Source organism: Boleophthalmus pectinirostris, unplaced genomic scaffold, assembly GCF_026225935.1.
Source record: "Boleophthalmus pectinirostris isolate CB_2022bp ecotype Guang Dong unplaced genomic scaffold, ASM2622593v1 HiC_scaffold_498, whole genome shotgun sequence".
Taxonomy (NCBI): Eukaryota; Metazoa; Chordata; class Actinopteri; order Gobiiformes; family Gobiidae; genus Boleophthalmus; species Boleophthalmus pectinirostris.
In genome coordinates, this window is record NW_026571403.1 from 1 (window position 1) to 25,000 (window position 25,000).

At 37.4% G+C, this 25,000-nt stretch overlaps 5 protein-coding genes and 1 long non-coding RNA gene across 11 annotated transcripts; 3 read left to right on the forward strand and 3 right to left on the reverse strand.

The window, feature by feature from the left end:
* Window positions 1–1,277: 1,277 nt before the first annotated feature.
* Window positions 1,278–7,252, reverse strand: ptpn11a (protein tyrosine phosphatase non-receptor type 11a). The gene is made up of 16 exons (XM_020921686.2): window positions 6,894–7,252; window positions 6,306–6,428; window positions 5,967–6,161; window positions 5,574–5,769; window positions 5,364–5,483; window positions 5,145–5,258; window positions 4,967–5,063; window positions 4,804–4,883; window positions 4,546–4,704; window positions 4,342–4,473; window positions 4,110–4,264; window positions 3,953–4,020; window positions 3,698–3,849; window positions 3,494–3,612; window positions 3,310–3,415; window positions 1,278–3,183 (listed from the first exon to the last, which is right to left on the reverse strand). Exons 1-15 carry the CDS (start codon window positions 6,905–6,907, stop codon window positions 3,346–3,348), a joined length of 1,794 nt encoding a protein of 597 aa, XP_020777345.1. The 5' UTR covers window positions 6,908–7,252; the 3' UTR covers window positions 1,278–3,183; window positions 3,310–3,345.
* Window positions 7,253–7,611: 359 nt separating this feature from the next.
* On the forward strand, window positions 7,612–10,514 carry tmed2 (transmembrane p24 trafficking protein 2). The gene is made up of 4 exons (XM_020921699.2): window positions 7,612–7,965; window positions 8,557–8,749; window positions 9,130–9,237; window positions 9,312–10,514. The coding sequence occupies exons 1-4, from the start codon at window positions 7,786–7,788 to the stop codon at window positions 9,434–9,436; spliced, it is 606 nt and encodes a 201-aa protein (XP_020777358.1). The 5' UTR covers window positions 7,612–7,785; the 3' UTR covers window positions 9,437–10,514.
* Window positions 10,515–11,023: 509 nt separating this feature from the next.
* Window positions 11,024–16,287, forward strand: ddx55 (DEAD (Asp-Glu-Ala-Asp) box polypeptide 55). Of its 2 annotated transcripts, XM_020921685.2 has the most exons (14): window positions 11,024–11,219; window positions 11,297–11,347; window positions 11,413–11,499; window positions 12,906–12,997; window positions 13,061–13,123; window positions 13,530–13,679; window positions 14,035–14,224; window positions 14,307–14,389; window positions 14,462–14,593; window positions 14,664–14,756; window positions 14,826–14,940; window positions 15,051–15,219; window positions 15,280–15,572; window positions 15,646–16,287. In XM_020921685.2, the coding sequence occupies exons 1-14, from the start codon at window positions 11,112–11,114 to the stop codon at window positions 15,817–15,819; spliced, it is 1,800 nt and encodes a 599-aa protein (XP_020777344.1). In that variant the 5' UTR covers window positions 11,024–11,111; the 3' UTR covers window positions 15,820–16,287. The 2 variants fall into 2 exon arrangements, with proteins under 2 accessions (XP_020777344.1, XP_055018316.1); XM_055162341.1 differs by lacking the exons at window positions 11,024–11,219; window positions 11,297–11,347; window positions 11,413–11,499 and having other exon boundaries at window positions 12,913–12,997; window positions 13,065–13,123.
* On the reverse strand, window positions 15,842–19,162 carry eif2b1 (eukaryotic translation initiation factor 2B, subunit 1 alpha). 4 transcript variants are annotated; one of them, XM_055162344.1, is made up of 11 exons: window positions 19,099–19,162; window positions 18,799–18,875; window positions 17,437–17,522; window positions 17,265–17,366; window positions 17,057–17,193; window positions 16,788–16,904; window positions 16,577–16,689; window positions 16,445–16,513; window positions 16,291–16,366; window positions 16,104–16,229; window positions 15,842–16,040 (listed from the first exon to the last, which is right to left on the reverse strand). In XM_055162344.1, exons 3-11 carry the CDS (start codon window positions 17,447–17,449, stop codon window positions 15,885–15,887), a joined length of 909 nt encoding a protein of 302 aa, XP_055018319.1. In that variant the 5' UTR covers window positions 17,450–17,522; window positions 18,799–18,875; window positions 19,099–19,162; the 3' UTR covers window positions 15,842–15,884. The 4 variants fall into 4 exon arrangements, with proteins under 4 accessions (XP_055018319.1, XP_055018318.1, XP_020777356.1 ...); XM_055162343.1 differs by lacking the exons at window positions 18,799–18,875; window positions 19,099–19,162 and adding an exon at window positions 17,617–17,734; XM_020921697.2 differs by lacking the exons at window positions 18,799–18,875; window positions 19,099–19,162 and having other exon boundaries at window positions 17,437–17,663.
* Window positions 18,709–22,840, forward strand: bcl7a (BAF chromatin remodeling complex subunit BCL7A). Of its 2 annotated transcripts, none has more exons than XM_055162345.1 (6): window positions 18,709–18,897; window positions 19,807–19,888; window positions 20,000–20,096; window positions 20,168–20,341; window positions 20,655–20,752; window positions 21,038–22,840. In XM_055162345.1, exons 1-6 carry the CDS (start codon window positions 18,719–18,721, stop codon window positions 21,110–21,112), a joined length of 705 nt encoding a protein of 234 aa, XP_055018320.1. In that variant the 5' UTR covers window positions 18,709–18,718; the 3' UTR covers window positions 21,113–22,840. The 2 variants fall into 2 exon arrangements, with proteins under 2 accessions (XP_055018320.1, XP_020777359.2); XM_020921700.2 differs by having other exon boundaries at window positions 18,712–18,897; window positions 20,168–20,317.
* A 96-nt stretch (window positions 22,841–22,936) lies between these two features.
* On the reverse strand, window positions 22,937–24,996 carry LOC129411476 (uncharacterized). Its single transcript, XR_008633307.1, has 2 exons — window positions 24,878–24,996; window positions 22,937–24,586 (listed from the first exon to the last, which is right to left on the reverse strand). It is a non-coding gene; the product is annotated as an uncharacterized LOC129411476 (long non-coding RNA).
* Between the last annotated feature and the right edge of the window lie 4 nt (window positions 24,997–25,000).

Consider the following 25,000-nt stretch of genomic DNA (forward strand, 5'->3'; position numbering starts at 1 on the left):
TCCAATCAACACAGCATCTTGTAGTGAGGAGTTCTAATTCCCCCGCTACAAGGCTAGAGGCTGTTTTAAATGATATCATATATAACAATCCAAAAAACATGACCCAAATAACTTCCCATTAGAAGTTTGCCCTTATTAAGTTGGTACAGAGAAGTTAAGAAAATAACTTCTGGCCTCTGAGGTAAAATGGTTGCTCTTTGTTCCAGTTTGGGCACAGGTAGCAACATAAAGGTCAAGGTGCCAGTTATGTTAAAACGGGAAGACTATTATGAGGGGAATGCCAAAGATCATTTGGCGCTTCACAAATTCCACTCTCAAATAACTTTGAGAAGTACTGGTTATTTCGCTAATTTACAATTATTCATTTAATTACTGATGTCACATTTTCACGTAGAAGTCCTCATGTAAACAGTAAATTTGTCTTTGTGAGCATGGCATATAATCTTGTGCTATGTTAAAATGATGTAGTTTAGTGATGCACTAGTTTTACAACATATTTAACATTTTCAACTGGAGAGTGATTAATATCGTTGGGTTGAATGAAAAAGCGGAAAACAGAAAAATCAACCAATATCAGAGTTGGAACAAATAATCCCTGAAGTATCATGATGTGGAATATGTGTTTGTCTGCCGTGACCATGTCAAAAAACATTAAGTTTAACATTTATACCCGCTGGTATAAACAATGCTGGGGACAGGTTTGCAATGGCAAGCTGCATGTCTTTCTGTTGCTTGTCTGTCTCCATCTGGTGCTCAGTTTCTGGTACTTCAGGGAATCGATCATAAGCGTGGAAAAAAACAGAATCACAGATATTTACATGTAATGAGAGTCAAAGGGCAAATGTAACAAAGTACAGCAATGTGAATGAAAAGCACAGTAGGAAAAGGTTCAAGAATTTATGGAAACTAACCTATAGAAAGTAAATAGCTTGTCATGATCATGTGGCGTTGAGCGGACCAAACATTTGCATGTGGTATTTGAAAAAGTGTGGCATCTAACCATGTGTAAAGTGCAGATAATCTGTCCCTCAGGGCTGTCAGATGACAGTAAGTCTCTGTATGAGCTGGATCAGCCAGTAGCGAGGAGAGTGCACAAGACCTTTTAAAGAAAGCATATTTCTGTGACAGCGGCTTTGGTGGGGCAGTATAAAATGAAAATGAAACCCTAGGTAGTCATCATTGTTTCTTTCTGGTAAAGTTTTTTGTGGTCCACGGTTGGGGTCCAAGTTTATGTATCATTAATAATGAATATTTAATGAGGGTCAACTGAAATGAGACCATTTTGACTTAGGCAAGAGCAAGCCATTTATTGTTTTTTGAGTTAACATGGTTAACAGCATTGAAAGTATTACAATAAACCTCTAAAACTTTGTAAGAGGTCTTCTCTGAGTCACAGAGAGAAAGCTGTAGCAATAAACATACAGTATATTGGCAAGTAGATATGTTTTAGTAAGTACATTCATCTCTAAATTCTCAGGTACAATATACAAATTAAAAAATAGAGTTTGTATGCTTTGTGATAACCATTTATCCTTTTTCTGTTCAGAATGTTATGATGAAATATTTCACATTAAAGTGTTACAGTTTCTTGTATAGTACTCACATACACCAAGGCATGTGCGTAGAAGGTACATCTATGCGTTGCTTACAATGATAAATAGGCAGTTTTAATTATTAGTGAAAATGAAAGAAAGTATGGCCAATATCAGTCTCACTCTCAAAGACAACACAGGACATAATACACGCCACTAAAGACAAGTACGAATCCATCTTTCTACTACAGGTGCGCATCAAGAGGGATAACCATTTGAAAGAAAACAGGTCATAAATACTGGTTTAACAAATGGTTCTGTTCAACCCTTGACCGATGATGGTTGCATTCACTGCAAGTGTCGCGGATCCTCAGTGAAGATCAGAATGGCTTTATTTTTCAGGTTTAGAAATCTACACTACTCTGCAAAACTGCACTTTCTTAAGGCATACTGTTAACAAGCAAATGACCATAAATCGTAAAGGCTTAAGAAAAGAATATTATATTTAGGCCACATGACTGAACAACTGATCCCAAAATACTGCTGCTAATGCCGAAGTGTCAACTTTAGTAAAAGGAAGTCATTTAGTGTGAACTCAACAGTAGCAATTCTTCTAATAGCATGAAGAGTACTGTACATAAACAAGAGTTAAGCCATCCCATGGCCCACAGTATTAATCTACACAGCTAAAGCTGGGGAGATAGTTACTTCAACCAAAGTTACAGGCATTAGAACATAAAAACGCAATTGTTAAAAAAAAAACTTTAACTAATGAAATTATGCACTTAAAATTGGTTTTGGCAGCATTGTATGTACTAGTTAATGAGTAGATAAAAAAGGGGGATTAACAATAAAATAGATTCTCCTCCTGAATACTGGATTGTTTAGGTCCAGATAAGAATTTTAATAAATCCACCAAGTCACGGCTTGGCTAACATGTATGCGGCAGAGTGTAATCTATAGCTGTAAGGACATTAGGCTTGAGATCAGGAATGGTTCAATCACAGAATTAGTCTATCCTGATGAAAGCCATGCCATATATTAAATCCACCTTCAGATGTAAATTCACATGACAGTCTCATGTCTTTTTGAGAATGTTCTTGTGCAAAATAAATAGAATTGATGAGTGGGTTACAAATTACAATTAATAAGTAATACAATGCCAATACTTCATTTAGATAATAAAATGAAACTAGACAATTATTTGTGAAATATTCTCCATACGTATGGTCTCATACAATATTAAAGGCTTACATGACCTAATAGAGAATCAATGGCTAAAATTGTGAATCATCAGTACATTATTTCCATTTTGGCACATGCCTCTTATTAAGTTTGCACTTCAGTCTATAAACAATCTGTATTAATCCTTTGGTTAATAACAAAAAATTAGATGACCAAAAAGTCAAGTTTACCCCTGCACATAGCACACCCTGTATGCAGCCCTTTGTTTTTCAAGGATAGACAGACTGTAGTTCAAGGGCATCTAGTAAATTGTGATTTCTTATGGTCACAGTGGTTGAAATTCAATTTGAGGATTAATGCTTACGTGGAATGAGAGACAACAGGTCCCTGACCCTGTCTATACAGTATGTCTTTATGGTCAAGTCTATGTCTTCTAGGTGTGGCTGGCAAAATTGCAATCAAGATCCTAAAAGAAAGATAAAAATCACATTGAACGCAGGGCACCTGTTGGAATCAAACTATTCAGTGAAAATTTGTGACACTGTCATTGTCCACCCAGATTATAACATGAAGAGAACAGAATATAATATACCTGGAATTGAAAGAGCATCAGCATAAAATGTAAATCTCATCTGTAACTCTTTTGCTGCTGCATCAAGCCAACATTTTCATACACTCTGGAGCTTTCCTCCCTCAATCTGCAAAAAACAAACAGCGATTTTAAACCATTACATGTTACTAAAGATTTCTGTGTATATGATGTTATGGTGACTAACTCTGTGCAAGTGGGTGTTGGGATAGGAGTGCAAGGGGGTAAAGGGCTCTGTTCTCCTCCAGACAGATCAGACAAAGAGTACTTAATGTTGGTGTACTCTCGTCCTTTAATCTTACTTTTCTGCAAATGTAAAAACATGTTAATCAAAATGTAAAATATAAAAAGTTTAGTAAAATAATTGTTAATGTAAGGTTATCTTACAGACCTGTTCCTCTTCTATGCGCCTCTGTAATGTTTCTATGTAATGTTGTACAGCCATATAAATGAACCTGTATTGAGCCTCAGTCTGTACCATCCCTGAACGCTGTGAGCGGACCATCTGGATAGTTTTTGGAACATCAATATCACAATCTACCCCTGTAACAGGCGGGAATTTAATATCAACATTATTCAAGATTTAATTTGACAAAAGTCTGGGGGAATGCTCCAGATAAATCATTAGAATTTGTAGCTAACTTACCCTTTTCTCTGATGACATCTATGAGTATGTCAATCACTATAAATGTTCCCGTTCTCCCAATTCCTGCACTGTTCCACACAAAACACATCTGTGATTTGCACAGTCCCTTGACACAAACAGGATTTCTGTTACTTGTTTATTACAAGTGTGCATGTACCTGCAGTGCACTGCTATAGGACCAGCATCCACTATGCTCTCTTGTTTCAGGTTGACCTCCTCTAGAAAGTCCAAAACACCACCTGGGTCAGTGGGGACTCCGTGATCTGGCCAAGCCCTGAAATGATACTGCCAAACAGTACGCTCCGTGTTGCCCTGAAAGCATACAGCAACATTACTTGATAGGATTTAGAGACACCACAGACACTGGTTTATAAACGGGTTTTTGTTACCTGCCCGACTTTGGACAGTTTGAGTTCTCTCAAAATGTAGTCATGTGCAGCTGTTTCTCTGACGTTACGAACACGCATGGCTCCGTATTCCTTGAGAGCAGACATTTCTGGCCAGTATTTCACACATTTACTCTGTTGGTAATAATGAACAGTTACTCTTATTACAGGAATATTTTTAAAAATGCATTTTATCTTGAGACTCACCTTTCCTCTTTCAACTTCTTTTGTGGTCATAACAATAACACGAGAGTTTTCTTGAAACACCATTCTCCAGAAATCACTAATGGTGTTCTGCAAACAGCCCTGAGTGGCAATGTAGCACTTTTTCATTTTAGTGGTGTTAGACTTTGAGTCCAGCTCTGGCTGTAGACACATTTATAGAAACTGATTACTTACTGGATCTTAATTAACAAATTGTTTGTGTGACCAGCTTATATTGCTCTGTGAAAAATTCAAACTTACCATAATAATATTGGCATTGATGTAGTCAGAACCTGGCTCATTTGGGTCTCCATCATTCAGTACCACCCGTGTATGGTCAACTAAAAAAAATACAAGTACGTTAAATGGCTTTGTAAACATCCTTGGAAAGTTACATTAGTCATGTAAGCTTCTGTTCACTCACAAGGTAGAATGTTCTTGTATCTATTCTTGTTTTTGTTTTCTGGTCTCTGACCCTCTTTGCGACTGTAAAGCAGCTTGCACTCTTGCTGTTGCAAAGTCTAGAAGAAAGCAAGGAGAATTTTATCAGAATAATATAATTGACAAATATCACTCTTTGCGTCAATATTGTGAAGCCTCACCTCAAATTCTTCCCAAAAACCTTGTTTGACTTTGTCAGTAGCCTCTGCTAGTTTGCTGAGCTCTTTAACACGACTTTCAATCTCTGCTGCATTAATACGGGTTGTGTTTAGAGGCTACAACAATGAAAGCAAAAAAAGAGTTTACACCATTCTGACAGATGTGTCCAGTTATCAAACTGTAAATACTTGGAAACATTAAAATAAGTACAATTCCAGTACCTGTTTTAGTTGCAACACAGTGCCCAAAGTTTCCACCATAGGGTTCTTTTTGTAGTGCTCTACCAAGTCAGTGAGAGAATCAAACTTCTCACCTCCTCCAACATCATACTTCAAGTCTTGCTAAAAGAAGAAATTGTAGCATTTAGACATACTGTGAGTAAAATAGTTCAACACACATAGAAACCTTTTATTTTAGAAGACTGTGCTCACCTGGCAGCGGATCATAACATGAGTGACTTTGGGTTTGCTGGTGTCACTGGTGTCTGTTTTGTCATCTCCAGTTCGCACTGACAAAACAAAGTCTCCAGGATGGCTTTGGCTCTCCCGCACCAGGAAGCTGCCATTCTTTCCCTTTTCTGTCAAAAGCTTTTCAGCCTCTCGACCAGAAAGATGTCCATGGAACCACCTGGCAGAAGACATAATTATAAGCATATTTAAATATGCATAGATAATAAATATTGTGTAACAGCTGAAAAAAATCTATATATTGCAAAGCATACAATACACAAAACACAAAAATGTCCTTAAAGTGTAACCTAGGTCAAATGCATAACTAGTTTATAATTCAGCACAGACAGAGAGACGGATAGATTCATCACTCACCTTTCAGATGTGGGATCAGCACAATTAAGTGGATATTTCAGTTCAATAACATCACCATTTTTCTCCTTTAGTTGCCCATGATGCTCCATATAGTACTGAACAAGCTCAGCCAATGTGGCAAATTTCTCCCCACCATAGAGATCATAATAGTCCCCAGTATTCTGAATTTTAATGTGTGTGACTGCTCCATTTCGCCTGCAATACAACACAGAAAAAAAGAAAATGGTGTACCCATTACATGATGCCAGAGATGGTGATGAAAAAAATCTTAACAAATACTAAATAATAAAGTGAGTAATCTAGAGATCAGATACTGGAATTAAAAACAGAAATACCTACCTTACAGAGAGGGTGAAGTCTCCCGGATTGCTTTTACTGGGTCTCGCTAAAAAACTCCCGTCGACCCCTCTCGTTAGCAGGAGATTCTCTGCTTCTACACCTGTGATGTTTGGGTGAAACCACCTAACATACAAAAAAAACAACATGCTTGTTAAATACCATGTTAAAGGTCAGATCTCTGTACAGTATACACGATGTACTTTAAAAGCTTTGACTCTTCGAATTGATTTAAACTTAAAACATAAAAGGCGGTTGTTTTTATGTCTTCCAGAGACTAGTGTGTGGAACCATAGGCTAAATCACTTATGGTCCTGTAGAGTTCAGCTGCTCTTTCATTAACAACGGTTTATAAAAACAACTTTCAACAAAGATACACTTCAGTGATTACATTTATTGGTTTCTTGGAAGGTATTAAACAGAGCATTGTTTTGGTCTGGTTAAAATAGCCGTATCTTTATAGCCACAGCACTGGGTGGTTGTGTTTTTGATAGTCAAAACCTTTTGGTTTCCAGCAGTAGAGAAAAGTTGGTTAGCTCGACCAGCTAACATTATCAGCGTTTATTTCACAGTATACTGTCTCCTACTTACCTCCGAGATGTCATTTTACTGCTCACTTCCTCGCTGGCTTTACTACGGGCTTCAGCTAGTTTCGTTAGCTGTTTGCTAGATCCAACCCTTTCAGTTTCGATCACAGCTTAAAGTGCTTCATCAGTTCATACCCGAGCTAAACGGGTCAAAAGGAACGCATCGAGAGAAAAAAATGTAATAGCATACACTGCAAAAAGTCTCAAGGCCTCGGCCCTGGAGACTTCAGAGCGAGTCGATTATTGGACGTCACCAAACATGCGACAAAACACAGATGGCTTGGATATTTACACCAGCGACGACCGCTGAAATCCACTAATGTTAAAATCCACGGAGTTCAACCGACCTCAAGCCTGCGGCAAACCAGGGAATGGGAATTAAACAGGCCTTTGACTTCCATTGTGCGCATGCTCTCAAGTGTTTTTAATCCAAGTAATACTTCACTTATACAGTCTGCGATTAATATTCCCTGTTTATGTGACAGTTGTGCTCGATTGTTTATTTAAATTTTTCTTAAATGGAAATTCAATACAATAGCATTAGCCTATCAGTCTTTTCTATTTTTTTTCTTTGTTCCAATAACAATAATGTATACTACTGTCATAAACTTTCACTTAATGTAACTATTTTTTATGTTGGGTATGCGCTTATTTATGTAATAAATTGAAAGAAAGTTTTGCCATGTCTGGTGCCATTGAGCGTAGTCTCCTTTTTGTCCCTCCCAGACTGCCGTTTATCCTGTACGTGGCATAGCCACAGAGCAGCACGGATCAGAAGCTGCTCAGCATTTACTTAGACACACCAACTTGTAACCTGCCAGTCTGCAGGATCCATCGCGGCACAGATACGTTTAAAACTATATTTTCATTGTAAAGAAACTTGCCACGCATTAATCATGTTTACTGTGTCAGAAGTGTGCATTTTACTGACCGTCCTATGTGCAACTGCGTCGGGCTACTTTGTTAGCATAGACGCCCATGCCGAAGAGTGTTTCTACGAGCGTGTTAACTCCGGCACAAAAATGGGCCTAATGTTTGAAGTAGCTGAAGGAGGCTTTCTAGATATCGATGTTGAGGTAAGAGTTTTAATTACATTATTAAAATATTTAACAATTGCAATGTATGACATATTAACCTGTGCTTCTTAAGGCCTTTGCTAATATTAGCTTAGCCACCAGCTGTCTGCGCACCATTTACTAAATATATCATCATCTTAATGCTAGAAGTAGTTTAGAAAGTGCAAATATTGTAGTAGTGTCTTATACAAAACAATACTATAATTACATATTTTGAAAGTTGCCTTCAAACATTTAGCCTTCTATTAAACCGTATCCAGTTATTTACTGGTGCAGGAAGTGAAAGGTGTACAATTGTATTAGTTAATAGCTAATGTCATATTTAGTAAATTGATCTAAAATAATAGTATTAGAATAATATATGGTTGTTGACAATATTAAGGCTACCATATGTTTGCTTGGTTAGGGCAGAAATAGTTCCTTAAATTGCATTGTTAATTTTTTATATTTTTATATTCTGTTAAATCTTTATCAAATCATCTTTAAGATTGATTGTGTCTAAATGCTTTTTCTATTACTGTTACTTTATTTATTAGTGTGGCATGTACATTTGAGAAAAGTGAATAAAACATATTCAAATGTCACTTTCAGATAACGGGGCCAGATGGTAAACAGATCTATAAAGGAGACAGAGAGTCAAGTGGGAAATACTCTGTGGCAGCACACATGGATGGGACCTACAAGTTTTGCTTTAGCAACAAGATGTCCACCATGACTCCAAAGATTGTCATGTTCACCATTGACATCGGAGAAGCTCCTAAAGGCCAGGACATGGAGACAGAGGGTATGAATGGGATTTTGAGGAATATATGCAACAAAATTTTCTTCTTATCTCAATTTCTTGACTTCCCTATGGGCACTCTTATTCCTTGTAGGTGGTGACAGCTGGGATGGTAGGGGTATACAGCCCGATGTTATGACGTAGAGTTTAGAGCTTGTAATGGACTGTTGCGTTTTGGTTAACTAGCATTATTGCTTTCTTGGTCTAACAAAGTTGAAATGTTGTGTTTTAACATAACTAAGCAACACTGGTTTGAAAACCCTGAACTGGACATGTATTGCACCTGATTATGTGTTCAACACATAATGCATGTTTTTAAGTTTTGTTTTGTTTTTTGTTTGTTTTTTTTGTACTTGAGATTAACCTATTGACTTTGCTGTCAGCTCACCAAAACAAGCTGGAGGAGATGATCAACGAGTTGGCTGTTGCTATGACAGCTGTAAAGCATGAGCAGGAGTACATGGAGGTCCGTGAGAGGATACACAGAGCAAGTAAGTCGCATTGATGTTTTCATTGTTTATGGTTTATTATGTGTTTAATGCATTATTGTGATCTTTTTTTCTAGTCAATGACAACACAAACAGCAGAGTGGTACTGTGGTCCTTCTTTGAAGCACTTGTTCTAGTGGCAATGACGCTTGGACAGATTTACTATCTAAAGAGATTTTTTGAAGTTCGACGAGTGGTGTAATGAAATGAAAGTTGCCTCTTTGTCCCCACTGTGTCCCAACATCAAGATTATTATCTTCACTTTGCAAAGCAAGACTGGCTGTTTCAGTGAATGCTGCATTTTTTTTTTAAATATATTTTGAGTTGACTATCATCTTTTTTTGTTTGTTTCTAATGTTAAACAAAGAGCCAAAATTGCGTTTTCTTTTTCCTTAACAAAGTCCCTTTATTTAATACAGTTCAGAGTTATTGCCAGTTCAGTTTGTGATGACGGACAAAATTTATTTTAGATACAAGCCGTTATATAAAGTTTCCACTGTTTTAAACCCATTATTCAGTTACATGTGGGTTTTATTTTCTTGATTCTCAACCACACAGAACAATGTACAGGTTATATTGTTCAACCTGCACATGGAAGATTAACTGCACTCCTGATAAATGTATCTGATGATTTGAAGGTGTTTTTCAGGTAAATTGTAAAAATTTTCTTTTCTTCTTTTTATCTTTATTCTTTCTTTCCTTAATTCTTACTTTTGCTATAGCAATCTATTTAGGATGACACTTAGTTGTTCAGAAATAAATTGTTGAGTTACATGACAAATTATATTTTCAACTATCCTGCCTGCGTCCAAACAGTAGGATTCAAGCAAATGAACCAGCGCTGGATTGAAACTAAGGGTTTTTAATAACTGTGGAGTGGTGCTGAAATGTTACATGTTGATTGTTCAGGACGGGTTGGTGGGGAAGGATTCCTAATGACTGCTGTGTGCTTTAATTGCTTATATTGGAGTTATTTAGTTGGGTTTGGGAATTTTAAATTATGTTGTTGTACACATTTTAAATTGTTTCTGGAGTATGTTTAGTGACATGTAAACATTTTTTGTGTGTGACATTCTCAAAAAGTGATCGTCCATTTTTCAGTAAAATACATATCATTAAATATGCTCCAGTTTTGTATTAACAATGTCGAGTCTGAGTTGTTTACCTGCTCAAGTCACAGGATCTTCTGTGACTAAAATAGTCCAATAAACTGATCTGTATAAATGACAAATGGTTGTGGAAAATGCCCCATGTTTCATAATAAAGACAATATTATATAATTATTGCATTCTTTCATTGTTCTGTCATAAAATGCAAGTAAATGTTTTGTTTTGTTATTTTTTTTTAAATAAACATAGCACCTTTCAGGATACCCAAAGCGCTTTTACAGTGCATTAGTCATTCACTCCACATTCTGCGTCGCTAAGTTACTGCAGCAATAACTGCCATGGGATAGACCGACGCAAGGCTGCCAATCAACGCCATTGGCCCCTTCGACTACTCTCAACACACGACCATGTTTATACAAGGCGATATAGGTTTAGTGTCGTTTTTTAATAGTGCCGCTGTTGACACAGTTTGTGTTTGTTTCAGTAGTTAGGAGAATGAAAACTATTCAGATTCTGGTTTGGTTTTTATAGGCTTATGTAATTACAATGTTAGACTTGGCAATAAAAATAAATGCTTAACATCCATATGACGTTTTACTCTAAAATGAAATTAAGTCTCAGCAAAAGTTGCATTCATTCCGATTTACGGAACGTTTCCACTAGGAACTATCGACGTTTCTCGTTTTGTGTCGGATTGTAAACACCAGTACACATTCGGATGAAAGGCGTGAACACGTTTTTTAGTTTACCTCTAACAAACGGCTTATAATGGCAAACGTAACGGACGGGACATGGGATAGTTTACCTGTAAAACTCGATGACAACATTTTACAGACACTTAAGGAACTCGGATTTACACACATGACTCCTGTACAGGTAGGTACTCGCGCCCATGAATACACGGCAGAAGATCCCATGCAACAGCTTTAATTATATAAAACTATTTGTCGTAGTCTGCGTGCATACCTCTGTTCTTAGGAAACAAAGATGTCGCAGCTGAAGCTGTAAGTCCAGTAGAATATGCATATATTTTTCGATGCGTCTATTTTACCTGTATCTATTTTTTTAGGTGACTGGAAGTGGAAAAACACTTTCTTTTGTCATTCCCTTGATAGAGCTGCTGCTTAAGCGAGAAGAAAAGTTGAAGAAGATGCAAGTACGTGTTTGGTTTTGTCTTTAAATCTAGATCTGGTTTGTGTGCTTTTACAGACGTGTTCAAAATTGTTGGTACTCCTGTTAATGAAAGAAAAATCAATCAACAATCATCACTGAAAATACTTGAAACTAATAAAAACTACTATTAATAAAAACTTACTGAAAATGGTCCTACGTAGTTCAAACATTGCTTTTCTCCTGTGGTTCAACAGAATCATTAGAAAAAACAAAATAAAACTGGCCTGGGCAAAAATGGTGGTACCCATAACTTAATATTTTCTTGCACAACGTTTTGAGGCAGTCTCTGCAATCAAATAATTTTTGCAACTGTCAGTGAGACTTCTACACTGGTCAACAGATATTTCGACCCACTTCTCATGAGCAAACTACTCTAGTTGTCTCACCTTTGAAGGTTCCTTCTCCAGACATCATGTTTCAGCTAACTTTACAGATGTTCAGTAGGACTGTGAACTGGGCTCACAGAAGACCACTCCAGAACAGTCCAATGTTTTGTTCTTTCACTTTGGCATAAACAGTGACAGATGGTGCGATCTGACACTGATGTACCTTGCCCTTCAAGTTCACATTTCATTTCTTTCGAGGTTATTTTGGGCTCTTTGGTTACCATTCGCATGATCCATCTCTTTCAATTTGTTGTAAAATTTCCTCTTGCAGCTACATCCAGGGAGGTTGGCTACAGTCCTGTGGACCTTTAGACTTCTGAATAACATGTGCAACTGTAATCACAGGAACATCAAACTGCTTGGAGATGGTCTTATTGTCTCCATCTTTAACCTGCTTGTCTATCATTTTCTTTCTAGTCTCCTGACACAGTTCTCTTTTTCGCTTTCTCTGGTCCATGTTCAGTGTTGTCTCCATCATGTCTCCAAACAGCACAATGACAACATGTCATCCTATAAACAGGTAGACTGACACAAGTACAAGTTTGAAGACATCTGTGAAGCCAATTAGAGGACACACCTAAGTTTAACATGTACCTAGTGTCCAATTATTTACAGTCTTTTCTAGAGGTACCATCATTTTTGTCCAGGCCAATTTCATTAGTTTGTTTTTTAAAATTATTCTTTTGAACAACAATTCAAAAACAGTGTCTGATTTTCAATGGTTATTTTTGTATTTTTTAAATTTATTATTATTATTATTATTTATATACTTTTCTTAGTTTCAAGTTATTTCAGTGACCATTGCTGATTTTTCTTTCATTACCAGAGGGGTACCAACAATGTTGAACATGTCTGTAGGGTGACCTGGTAAAGTGTGGGACTAAAAGCAAGGCGTTGGTTTGCTTTGGTGATAATATAGTTTTCATTTTATTTAACAGCTCAATAAAATGCAATGTGTGACATTTAGTCAGTGAACAATTTGTAATGTAACATTTGTTATCAGGTTGGTGCTCTTGTCATTACCCCCACAAGAGAATTAGCTCTTCAGATCAGTGAAGTAGTGGAGACATTCCTCAAGAGGTTTCCCCAGTTTACGTAAGTCTTACTTACACACTGTTTGTGTTTGTGACTTGTCTATTGACTGTCTTGTTTTTCCAGGCAGATGTTGCTCATCGGTGGTACTAACCCCATAGAAGATGTAGAGAAATTTAAAGCACAAGGGTACCATGTTGTTACAAATAATAGCAGTCATACATCAAAAGTACTTTGTCTGAAATGCTAAATAACTTGCAAGCAGGTGTTGTAGTGAAAGGTTTTTAAGGTTTTCATTCAAAATAATACCGGTGTTCTTATATAGAACAGTGAGTCTATAATTCTCATGACATTGATATGGCTTGAAATACCTGATCACAAGTGCCATATTATATTTAATACCCCACACTGATGAATAAAGGTAGACATAAATAGCTGCCTCCATGTCATGTCTATTGATTCCTATAGTGACAAAAAACATGACAAATATCCATATGCTTTTGATGTTGGACTGCTTTTATCATGGCTACAATCTTGTCATATTTTAACCACATTTTGCTAACAACAGAACAATAACAACAATTTCTTATAACAGGGCAAACATAGTGGTTGCAACACCGGGGCGTCTGGAGGACATGTTCAGGAGGAAGGGCGAAGGGCTTGACATGGCGAGTTATGTCAAAAGCCTTGATGTCCTAGTACTTGATGAGGCTGATCGGCTACTAGACATGGGGTTTGAGGCTAGGTAAAAAACCAACAACTTTATTTTATACATAGTTATTTAAGTTTTACGTGTGTATCATTGGTTTCATCTTTGTCTTAAATTTACAATTTGAAACCTCTCCATTCCAACTGACATTTATTCAAAGATTTAAAAGTTAATTTCAAATGCAGTGTGAGAAATGGGTTTTTCTGTACAATGAACAATAATAATACATTTTATTTATATAGCGCTTTTCAGGACACTCGAAGACGCTTTAAATTATTTTTTTCTGCTCACTCTTAATATCACTCAACTATGGCATTTAAAGTATTCTGTATATCTGCAAAATGTTTTTCTTTGTCTTACTTTTATAACTAATATTTTTTGTGTCTGACAGTCTGAACACTATTCTTAGCTACTTACCCAAACAACGGCGCACTGGCTTGTTTTCAGCCACTCAGACACAGGAGCTGGAAAAGCTGGTAAGAGCAGGTCTCAGAAACCCTGTTCGTATCACCGTAAAGGAAAAGGGTGTAGCGGACTCGCACATGCAGAAAACTCCCTCAAGACTAGACAACTTCTATACTGTAAGTTAATGGTTTTAGATAGACAAGACCAATCCTTATCACGATGTGAATGTTGAAACCCTGCTTTATTATGGTTTTTCAGGTCAGTAGGCCAGAAGATAAATTCAATAATCTGGTGGCTTTCCTCAGGCAACACAAACATGAAAAGAATCTGGTTTTCTTTAGGTAAATTTTTTCTCATTAATTGCAATGAAAATATTACATTTAATGTTGATCTTATTATAATGATTTCCTCAGCACTTGTGCCTGTGTGGATTACTACAGTCGAGCATTAGAGACTCTCATTAAAAAGGTCAATGTCCAGTGTATCCATGGGAAAATGAAAAACAAACGTAATAAGATCTTCGCCAACTTTCGGACTTTGAAAAGGTAAGTGCATTTGTTAATAATAGTAAGGGCTGCTTAAATTTTAAACTCCTATTAAACCTTGGCCGGTCAGTGGGATCCTGGTCTGCACAGATGTCATGGCAAGAGGAATTGACATCCCAGATGTGAACTGGGTGATTCAGTATGACCCACCCAGCAGTGCCAGGTATTGTATTAAAACTTCACTCAAGAATGTTACTATTAATGTATTGTCACCTACCTATCTTGATCCTAGTGCTTTTGTACATCGGTGTGGACGCACAGCACGGATTGGAAACCAGGGCAGTGCACTTGTCTTTCTTCTACCAATGGAGGAGTCCTATGTCAATTTCCTATCAATCAACCAAAAAGTATGATACTTAACTTGCATCTTTTGACACATGAACTTCTATTAAAGTTGTGTCTGTTGGTCCAAATGAAATGAAAATACGTAATAAATAATATTTTTTTTCTTCTGCAGTGTCCCTTACAGAAGATGTCTGTTATAAATGATGTTGTCGATGTGCTTCCAAAAGTGAAGGCCATGGCTTTAGCAGATCGTGCTATGTTTGAACGAGGCATGAGGGCCTTTGTCTCTTATGTTCAGGCTTATTCCAAGCATGAATGCAGTCTCATCTTCAGAGTTAAAGGTACTGCTGCATATTAAAATGTTTGTTCATAGATATGCGCTGAATGTATGTTTATTCCAGATCTAGACTTTGCATCCTTAGCTCGTGGTTTTGCACTTCTTTGTTTACCCAAGATGCCAGAGTTGAGAGGCAAAACCTTTCCTGACTTCATTGAAACAGATAGAGATATAGATACTATTAAATACAAAGATAAGAATAGAGAAAAACAGAGACAGAAGATGTTGGAAGAGCAAAAGAACCAATTGAAGACATGTCCAGGTAATAAAGGCTTTGTTAAACACCAAGCATGGTCAAAACAGAAAAACAAGAAGGAGCGCAGGAAAAATAGGGCAGCCAAGAGGAAGCATGATGAGGTATTGTTTTTAATATACTTAATTAAATTGAACACTAAGGATTAAATACTAATGTTTTCAACTTTCTCTACAGGGTTCTGATGTAGATGAAGAAGAAATGAATGAACTTTTAAATGACACACGCCTTTTGAAAAAACTGAAAAAAAAACAAATTACTGAAGAGGACTTTGAGAAGCAGCTAACTGGTGGATCACGATCAAAATGCCAAACAGTACAGTCAAGTGGCAGCTCATACGATGATAACTAAATTACCACAAACTCACCCAAAATGCAGACATTTGTATGATTTTATTTGAAAAACCAATGACATTGTTATAAATACAGCTTAATTAGTTCGTCACTGACTGCAGATGGCGTAAGCACTCCAAGGTCGGTGAATAGAAGAGTAATGAGGGAAGGAGGGGTGTAGTCAATCATTGGATGCTCCTCAGACAGATTTCGTACAGACTTGAGCGTATCTGCTTTGTACTGTTGAAGAAAGAAAGTATTATAAAACATTCAAACAAAGGTCATGTTTCAATTAATTCATACCTTAAATTTATCCGGAACATCCTGCTGATTCAGTGGATAAAGACGAACAAATTTGAAACTCTCTGCCACAACATAGAAGGGCTTGTTGTGGGCTTTAGAACACAATGCTGTCTGATAAGTGCCAATCTACAAAAAAAATTAAATGTAACTCACTGTGTGGATATATAAATAGTCTGATATGAAATACCTTGTTGATTATTCCTCCACTTTCAACGACACCTTCTGCACCAACAATGACAAGATCTACCTTCTCGAGTACATATCTATAAAAAAAAAAAAGCAATGTAATAAATTAATGCTCAAGTTCAATTGCATAATTATTTTCTTACAATATACCTTACCCAACTGCAGCATCCAGAACAACGGTAACTGGAACGTTGAGCTTTCTTAGTGCTTCTGCCATCTGTAGTCTGATAAGAGAATAAATGTAAACACTTTTCAAAAAAAATGAATTCTATCCCTTATTAACTTACCCAGCTGCATCAGGCTGCGATTCAGTGACATACACAGAGAAGCGTTTCTTCTCAGCTACAGCTTTCTCTAATACTCTAAGCACCACTCTTGAGTAGGAGTGAGTGAGAATTTTCTGTTAAAGAAGCACAAGACACAACACTTTCATCAGTTACTCATCTTAATTGAATTTTATAAGACAGGAAAACACAACAGGTTCTAAAGTTTACTTACTGCACCATCTTTGATGAATGTGTGACAGAGCTTAGCAACCTTTGCTCTGGACATGGAGATCTTCTCTAAAAAAAGTTCCCCTCTCTCCTCCATGACTTTCTTACATCTTGAGAGATCCTGATAAAGCATAGAAATATTAACTTTTTCCCGTATAACCTTTAGAATATAGCATTACATTAATACAAAGTGGACACCACTACCTCAACTTTACATTGTCAATTACTACATTGGTTTCTAGCGCCCGTAGGGTTATTTTGTCTTGGTCTAACCTGGTGCTCTAGTGATGTAAGGCTTATGAAGCGCAGAAAGAGCTCTCCTCCAGATGACACAGCCACGGAGGAGTCCACTCCTGTCAGGCAGTCTGTAGCAGATGTCAGGCTCTCCCTTAATCCCAAAATGGTTTCACCTGCAGATACATTGGTACACGAAATTAAAGTGCTTGTTACAACAGAACGAAACGAGGCGAAATTAACGCACCTTGATCACGCTTAAGAAACTCCAGCAGGGTCCGAATGGCAGCTACTGCTGAGGCCATATCTGGGTCTTTCAGCATTTGTGCTTTGAAATACTCCACCAACTCTAAGAGAGGCCACACACACATTTAATAGTAAACTTGACACGCCAGTAAAAGAACAATAAGTAGGCTCACCTTCTTCAGTCATCCTGTAGATGTGATGTAATTTGGAAATGTGATTGCACAGGATGTTTATATCCAGATAAGTATGGGTAGCTCAACTGGAATAATAATGATACGAAATAAAATTACAGCACACCAAATACAGCATTACACTATACTATTAAATCAGATATATGTGTGGCACAGACATACATCTCTTGTCGTTTTATCAAACTGCTGCTATATGTCGGACATTGATGACGTTACACAAGCCGTCATACAGAGGCGACGCCAAGGTTCAGCTGATCGATCTATTAAAGGGTTGTTTTTACACATAACAGTCTATGATTTTTGATCATTCTTTGAAGACTTATTTTTTAATATGAGATCATAAAAATATATAACCTATGTATAAATGTATGTATATTTAAAAGGAAGATCTATCCTCAATTCTGTTTGCAATTATGAGAGCTTCCACAAGAGGGCAGTCTGTCCCATCTACAACGCTAACTATCGCATAACTTATGGACCTATCATAGATATTAATTATTTGCATAGGCCTTAGTGAATAAAAATCAGATCCAAGCTGAACATATTTTGTTTAAGTCCATTGAGGACATGTGTAATGTAATACTCATGGATTTCAGAATGATGACAAATTAGAATTATGACCATGGCATTTAACAATTTAAAACAAATGATTCAATCTTTTGAATAGTGAAAATTCCTCAAAATATCGCGTGAAGCTGAAACACTTTAAAGTGCTATGACTGTACAACAGACATAGCATTCTATGGTAGAAATCCCAAGTTGGATTCTTTAATGAACCGGGTGAAAAATAAATAGGCAGCAATTTTCTAGCCTTAAAATTGTAATTGAGCTTAAATGTAGATAAAAAAAATATTGTGGAGTCAACGTTTATGTAAGTATTACTCTTGTAATAGCTAATACTGTAAGTTATCTCCTATTAAACAAATAAAGTTGAATGCATTCATTGTCTTTCAACAGAGCTCACTCTCATGGATTTTTTCATATTCTGTGGCTAATCCCACTTTCTCCATTGAAATCACATAATGTTCCATTTCAGTTTTGCCTCCTCTCCGGAATTTAGAAAGCGACAAACTTTTAAAGAATCTAGCAGTGAGACTTCACAGTTGCTGCACATAGTTTGTGTTAACTGACAGAAGAGCGGACAACAGTGTAACTCTATTGCAGCTCTTTGTTCTTCCAGTCCACAGCAGCACATACGCAGCGGGGAGACCCCTCTCCCCCCTCATGCAGGAGCAGCCAGGCGCCCCCCCTCCTCCTCTTGCACATGCGCACTGACTGCTCTGTGCGCTCTACTGTTTGCATTGTGTCTGAACTGCCGGCGAGCTTTAAAAATATTATACCCACCGCGGCAATGTCGGGCAGGTCAGTGCGAGCTGAGACCCGGAGCAGGGCGAAGGATGACATCAAGAGGGTTATGGCAGCTATCGAGAAAGTACGAAAATGGTAAGAAAAGAGAAAAAAACAGGCTGATCTAACACGAGAGGGCTTGCTTGTTGGGGGAGGAGAGGGAAGGAGCGTGAAGGAGAGCGATGAATTTAAAGAAAGGGCATTTCATGCGATTTACGGCAGATGTACTTGCGGCTCAGGTGCACTGAGCGTACAGGGGATATCTGCCAGATAACGCCGTATATCCAGCTCACACACCGGGTTTATTGTAGATTTCAGTGGACAGGGTTCAACCCAGAAGCCATTTCGATGCAGTCACATGAAGCCATTGCTGTGCCTGTTCAGCTCAAAGACAGCGGCTGGTTTGGAGCTCGAAGGCGCGCTGAAACGTCCACTAACTCCTGAGTTTTAAACAATTTGATGAGGGCGCTCTGGAGTGGGAGAAGTATGGTCCGCCTGAGTTTCAAATGAAGCGCTTTGAGCCGTCCTTTCGATGTAATTCAAAGAGACTAGGCGGTGGGGGTTGGGAGAGGGAAGTGAATATTGTAGTGCATGGCTGAACACGTACTGTCTTTTACGCTTAACAATAAAACACTTTTAAATGTTTGACAACACTGACGCTCTTTGAGTGAATGTATAAGGATGACTTAGTACAATTTCTCGAGTTTACTTTATGGGCTGTTTGTTTTGCCTTGACCTAATTTAAAAACAAAGAAAAGTTTGTTGTTTTATTGAAAGGATACAGTACAAGGCTACATATGTACAAGTTGGTCCCAAAATGTAATTAGCCTACCTATTTTACAATTAAGAATATATATTTTTTTTGAGTTAAGTCATACACTTAAGTCAGACCTGTTTTTTAGATCTATTTTCACTTGACTCTATTCCTAGAAGATTTGTGATGTCTGATATTTCTGTGCATCTGTACACAATTGACTAATACAATTATTATCTTGTTTGTTCCAGGGAAAAGAAATGGGTGACAGTAGGAGATACATCTCTTCGTATCTATAAGTGGGTACCTGTGACAGAGCCCAAATCTGATGATGTATGTGCTACCTCTCAATCTTGTCAAGATACTTTATTATCCGGAAGGATATTCATGCATATAATGCATTGTTGACATTACATATCTCAATACTTATGTTCTCTGTTTTAGAAAAATAAAAACAAAAAAAAGGGTAAAGATGAGAAATATGGCTCGGAGTTGACAACTCCAGAGAACAGCTCGTCTCCTGGCATGATGGACATGCATGGTGGGTGCACCTATATAACGGTCACCTAAAGGTATATCAGCACATATGCTATAATTGGTGATTGTGTTTAGATGACAACAGCAACCAGAGCTCTATTGCTGACTCATCCCCAGTGAAACAGGAAAACAGTTGTAGCACCAGCCCTGCCCCAGAGTCCACTATCATGTCTCATCGGGACAACGGAGAGGTTAAAAATGGCCAGAGCCCTGAGAGCAAGAGGGGTCAGTTCACACCGTACAGATTCAGTAAATTAATGTTTTGGTTTTTTTTTACTTCCAGGTATGACATATGTAGATTAGCAATATAATTAAGTCAAGCCACAAAGAAGAGCTTATACTGTTTACATATGGTATCTTAAAAGTAGTTGGTATAATTCTTAATCACTGAACAAAAATGATGTACTTGGTTCTTGGATTGTTGCCTTTCTAACTAAAATTTCTGTAATTTTTTTCCACACATGTATTTACATCAGCGTTCCACAAAGTGTCAGCAAAGACATAGCTTGTTTAGAAGACATTTCCATTATGCATAATGCAAGAATTCCTATTTTATTTTCAGGTAAGACCATCTCAGACACCTCAGACAGAGCACAAAGTGCTAAAAGGGACAGTTTGTCCTTGGGGGAAAAGGATTCCTCCGACAGCAAAGCCACTCAGGTAAATAACTGCAACTGTGCCCTTAAGTTGTTGATGATAGAGCTTGAACATGAATATTTTTTTCATGAAGTAAAAGTTTAGTCATACAATTTTGTATTATCTGGAAAAGAATTAGTCTATCAATTGTTTATCCAGGAAAATGCTCTTCTCTGTAGCACCTTGGTTTCATGGATTCATTATGGATTTCACTTGCTGATACTGTTAATGATAAGAGTTACATGTCAGAAGGTGGCAGCTGTTACTGTTATTGAAAGTTAAAATTTGTGCTCTTTTGTTTTTTTTTAGGACCTAGACGATGAGACACCACCCAGCAAGAAAACCAAACTGGATTCCTCATCCCAAGACTATGAAGATAGTTAAATTTTGGGCTGGTCTTGATCCTCCTCTGTACCTCCTTCCATTAACCCAAGGTAATTTTAGGGCTAATGGACACTACGGCTCTCCTCACTGTCTTTTTTTGTTTTCCCCGTTTAACCCAAATTCATCTGAGGACATCACTCCTTCCAATTACGATTTGACACTCCTCAGCCACAGAGGGAGAATGGATATTACCTCTTCTTGCTGTTCCCCTCTGTGCCTCCATCCAGTCCTTTTGTCATACAATTCACTAATGCCAAGAGAAGCTCAGAATACTAGCCCAGGCTCCACAGACCCACATGACCTGCACCTGCGAATATAAAGACTTTCACACTGGGGATCCCACACTGCTGACTGCATCAATGACTTTAGGACATGGGTGACACGTACCACTGCCCTGAGACTGTTTTTGATGCTAATGGCTTAGCTCAGGATATTCACATGGCTAGCCAGGTCTCAGATCTGTGTTTGTGGGTAACCCTGGAGATGATGTGACTCCAACAATTCTCTCAATTTGCCTCCTGTTGGCCTAAAGTTCAATGTCTATTTATGAGTTGTAAAGTTTTTTTTTCTAATTATCTCCACAGGAGGGTAATGCACTGTTACGGAAAGTCGCAATCGATCACAGACAAATTTTGCTGCTGTAGTGGATGTCTTTTTTCTCTATCCATGGAATATTTCCCCATTCACATTTAATGACTTTGGGGCTTGTAGGGAGATGGACAGCTCTGGTCACAACATATTGGATAAATGGTAATGTCAGGCATAGATAGACTAGGTCCTACAGTTGTGCCTTGAGTTGCTCTGAAGAAATACGTCTTTGGTCAAACAGGTTGATGCATTACATTTTGGTGCCATGTTTTTTGCCTTATAATCTGAATCCTTTAGGTAATTGTACACAATACTCATGATACAACTGCACTTGTTTTTTAATGTTTAAGAAGCTTTGAAGAGTAAACACTATTGGTCATTAATCACTTAACCACCCTCTAAATTCATGATTTTCTACTCAAAGCAGCATTTTTACTTTTCTTTTAAGTAAAAACTGACCTGAAACTGTTGCCGTGTATTATGACCAATCCACCTTAGATCTCACAGATCACTGAAAGTGTTCTGTGTAGCACGACTTACCTCCAAGTGACCAAACCTGTCTGTTGTTCACTTGAGCATCCAGTCTTTTAGGTCAAACTTTAGAAATCACCCTCCTTAAGGTGCTGTCTACTGACTGAATCTATACATACATGTTAATAGGATCTTGTTTTGTGGAGTTGTCATTGACATTAAAGAGCTAATTACTTGAAGTTTGAAGCTGTACAACCTCTTGATGGGATCTTAGAAAATCTGCATTGACATGGATGGAGAGAAAAGAACTAAAAAGATAACCGCTTTGGTTTAGAGGATGGACTAGCATATACCTCATTCTCAGTCCAGCAGTGCTGGCACTTAAAATGCTATGTATTGACATTAACAGTTATAGACCGCATTATGTACACTCAGTTTAAGAATCTCACTTAAGTTGTAGCGTTCACCTGATTGAGCTAATAGCTAGTTTGCTCATAAATGTGCGTTAAGAGCTGTGAGATATAAAATCTTTTGTTTTCTTGGGACCATTTTGTCTCAGTTGGATCTTGTACAGATTCATGGTTTGGTTTGACTTATTTATTCCATCAATAGTGCTTGTTTTTTATCATGTCTGATTGTATGTTTTCTTAATAAAATTCACCAAAAGAGCCTAATGTAAATTTATTTTGTATGTTGTCTACCAGGGAGAAGTATCTGAAATAGGAAGTTATTTGCCTTTGTGTATTTAAAGTAGTTAGTCAGATATATAATTTGAACTTTATTGAACAATTTAGGATAACATACAAAACAATGACATTTAAAACACGTCTGCATCAAATGGTAATTAGATGTTGCATATAAAACATTACACAAACATTTTAATGTCAGTATAAATTGACTCTTAAAGTACAATGTCATTAGAACAAGAGCAGTTTTATCTCTATGGCATGGTGTCAAAGTTAATCAAAATATGCTTTAATTACTATTTACATGTTGCAGTGTTAAGAGTTACATACATACATGGAAGGATTCAATATGATTCAATATTGTGCTTAGGAAATAACTTGCAATACAATGCAATATTAATGTGCACTGACTTCAGATAAAATAATTTTTCTTTATCTAGAATTGATTAAAGCACTGAGTGTTTCTAAAGAAGATATTGTTAAAGTGGGCAGTGCAATACCATGTTCCAGGCTTTAGTTCAGGGATCCCCAACCTTTGGGGACTACATTGAGGGCTACTTTTATGAAACGAAAAGGGGAGCTACACTTTAACTCAGTCGCAATAAAAAAAAAAAAGTTAGCCATCTGTAATCAGACTGGCTGGCCCACCCGTCGTATTCTCACATATAACCACTAGAGGCCATCTCTGGCCCAACAGAAGAGGAACAGAGCACAGGTGGGCCTGAACAAAGGCCAGGTGATGGGAGGGGGGACTGGTTCACCATCTACTGGTGAAGGAATATCAAGTTACGGATAGTAGCTTTAAAATGGAATGTGACGAATAAAATTTTATCTACTTAGAAGAGAGCAACCAGTTAGAGACCCCTGCTTTAGTTGAGCTTGGAAAGTTTCTGTGTGGCTACTTTACATTAAAACACACTTCTAGCTTATTCTTCTGTTACTGGTTAGTAAGAACAAATAAATAATAAATAGCTGAAAAGTGTATTTACCATGAAATGTGCTTAAGCTAATTAGCAGCTAGTGTAATTGCCAATTTGACAATACATGAAACAAGTAAATTTGTTCAGTGGTCATATTCCACTAATAACTAAAAACAGAAAATAGTTTTTTAAAGAATTAAAATCTTTTATTTCTTGGCAGTATCTCACCTATGATAAGTCTGTACATTAGATAATGTCTGAAGCGTTTGATTTCCCTTGTGCCCAAAATGTGCATAACTATTTTTATCTTAAAAAATAAAGCCCAGAAAACAATAAATGTAGCATTACTTGTTTCTGACAGTTAAATCCAAAGGAAACATTGATACATGACGTGCAGAGGATAGATCCCTTTTGTTTAAAACACAAATATTGCACCAATTCAGTTTTTGGATAAGAGCTAATGCTTGGAGTGTAGTAGTTTGGTAGAGTCAGGATTAAGATGGTGAGTCACTGACAATGATATGCATAAATACCGTAAAAAAATACATATGGGGTCTCTGCAGAGGGGTGATTGTGATCAAAATGTTTGGTCATCATTGCAGGATTGGGTGGTGTGTCCAAAAGCCTCACAGATGTCACAGTAGGGCCTCTCGTCGGCTGGGTTTCCATGGTACGTGGTGTGAGGTACAGAGTCCGGGCTCTGGGCCTGAGTGGGACAGTCCTCTGTGTCATGGAGGTCGAAGCAGTCACAGATATCACAGAAAAGACGTGGGGTTGACCTCTTCTCACGCTTTGGAGCGGCATCAAATCTAAAACATTAAACAGTAATATGCCTCAGTGATAATTGTGTGGTTAACCATTATTGTTTTTGTTATCTTGTTTTTTTTTCTTCTAGTCCTCAAAATTTGTGCTTAAAGAATTGTGGAATTACTTTGAAGCTGCATAGTTTCAAGATTCAGTTTCTGTTTTAAGATTTGCAATATTTTTTATGATCAAGATTGAATTCACAATATTTAAAACATCCAGCAGCATGAAAAACATTGATATACAAACTGCTGTTTGAGAAAATGTGTCTTGGGCACATACAACTGTATACACACCCCTCTGCCTCGTCATTTCCATTAAATTCAGACAAAACCAGCTTCTTCAGCTTAATCTTCAACTCCTCATTTTTCCGCTGAAGGTCAACAATGACACTGTTGAGGAAATTGATCTGACCAAAG

What these genes read in the sequence shown, in the direction of transcription:
- ptpn11a (XM_020921686.2), bottom strand. An exon ending in GTTTTTGGGAAGAATTTGAG is followed by an intron (nt 5,064 to 5,144) that starts GTGAGGCTTCAC and finishes GCTTTCTTCTAG; the next exon opens with ACTTTGCAACAGCAAGAGTG. An exon ending in CCTATAGCAGTGCACTGCAG is followed by an intron (nt 4,021 to 4,109) that starts GTACATGCACAC and finishes TGTGTGGAACAG; the next exon opens with TGCAGGAATTGGGAGAACGG.
- tmed2 (XM_020921699.2), top strand. Translation starts at nt 7,786, where the DNA reads ATGTTTACTGTGTCAGAAGTGTGCATTTTACTGACCGTCCTATGTGCA. An exon ending in CCAGGACATGGAGACAGAGG is followed by an intron (nt 8,750 to 9,129) that starts GTATGAATGGGA and finishes CTTTGCTGTCAG; the next exon opens with CTCACCAAAACAAGCTGGAG. An exon ending in TGAGAGGATACACAGAGCAA is followed by an intron (nt 9,238 to 9,311) that starts GTAAGTCGCATT and finishes CTTTTTTTCTAG; the next exon opens with TCAATGACAACACAAACAGC.
- ddx55 (XM_020921685.2), top strand. Translation starts at nt 11,112, where the DNA reads ATGGCAAACGTAACGGACGGGACATGGGATAGTTTACCTGTAAAACTC. An exon ending in AAGAGGTTTCCCCAGTTTAC is followed by an intron (nt 12,998 to 13,060) that starts GTAAGTCTTACT and finishes TTGTTTTTCCAG; the next exon opens with GCAGATGTTGCTCATCGGTG. An exon ending in GACATGGGGTTTGAGGCTAG is followed by an intron (nt 13,680 to 14,034) that starts GTAAAAAACCAA and finishes TGTGTCTGACAG; the next exon opens with TCTGAACACTATTCTTAGCT.
- eif2b1 (XM_055162342.1), bottom strand. Translation starts at nt 17,388, where the DNA reads ATGTGTGTGTGGCCTCTCTTAGAGTTGGTGGAGTATTTCAAAGCACAA. An exon ending in GTGGAGGAATAATCAACAAG is followed by an intron (nt 16,230 to 16,290) that starts GTATTTCATATC and finishes TTTTTTTTGTAG; the next exon opens with ATTGGCACTTATCAGACAGC. An exon ending in ATGTTCCGGATAAATTTAAG is followed by an intron (nt 16,041 to 16,103) that starts GTATGAATTAAT and finishes TTTCTTCAACAG; the next exon opens with TACAAAGCAGATACGCTCAA.
- bcl7a (XM_055162345.1), top strand. Translation starts at nt 18,719, where the DNA reads ATGCGCACTGACTGCTCTGTGCGCTCTACTGTTTGCATTGTGTCTGAA. An exon ending in ATCGAGAAAGTACGAAAATG is followed by an intron (nt 18,898 to 19,806) that starts GTAAGAAAAGAG and finishes TGTTTGTTCCAG; the next exon opens with GGAAAAGAAATGGGTGACAG. An exon ending in TGGCATGATGGACATGCATG is followed by an intron (nt 20,097 to 20,167) that starts GTGGGTGCACCT and finishes GATTGTGTTTAG; the next exon opens with ATGACAACAGCAACCAGAGC.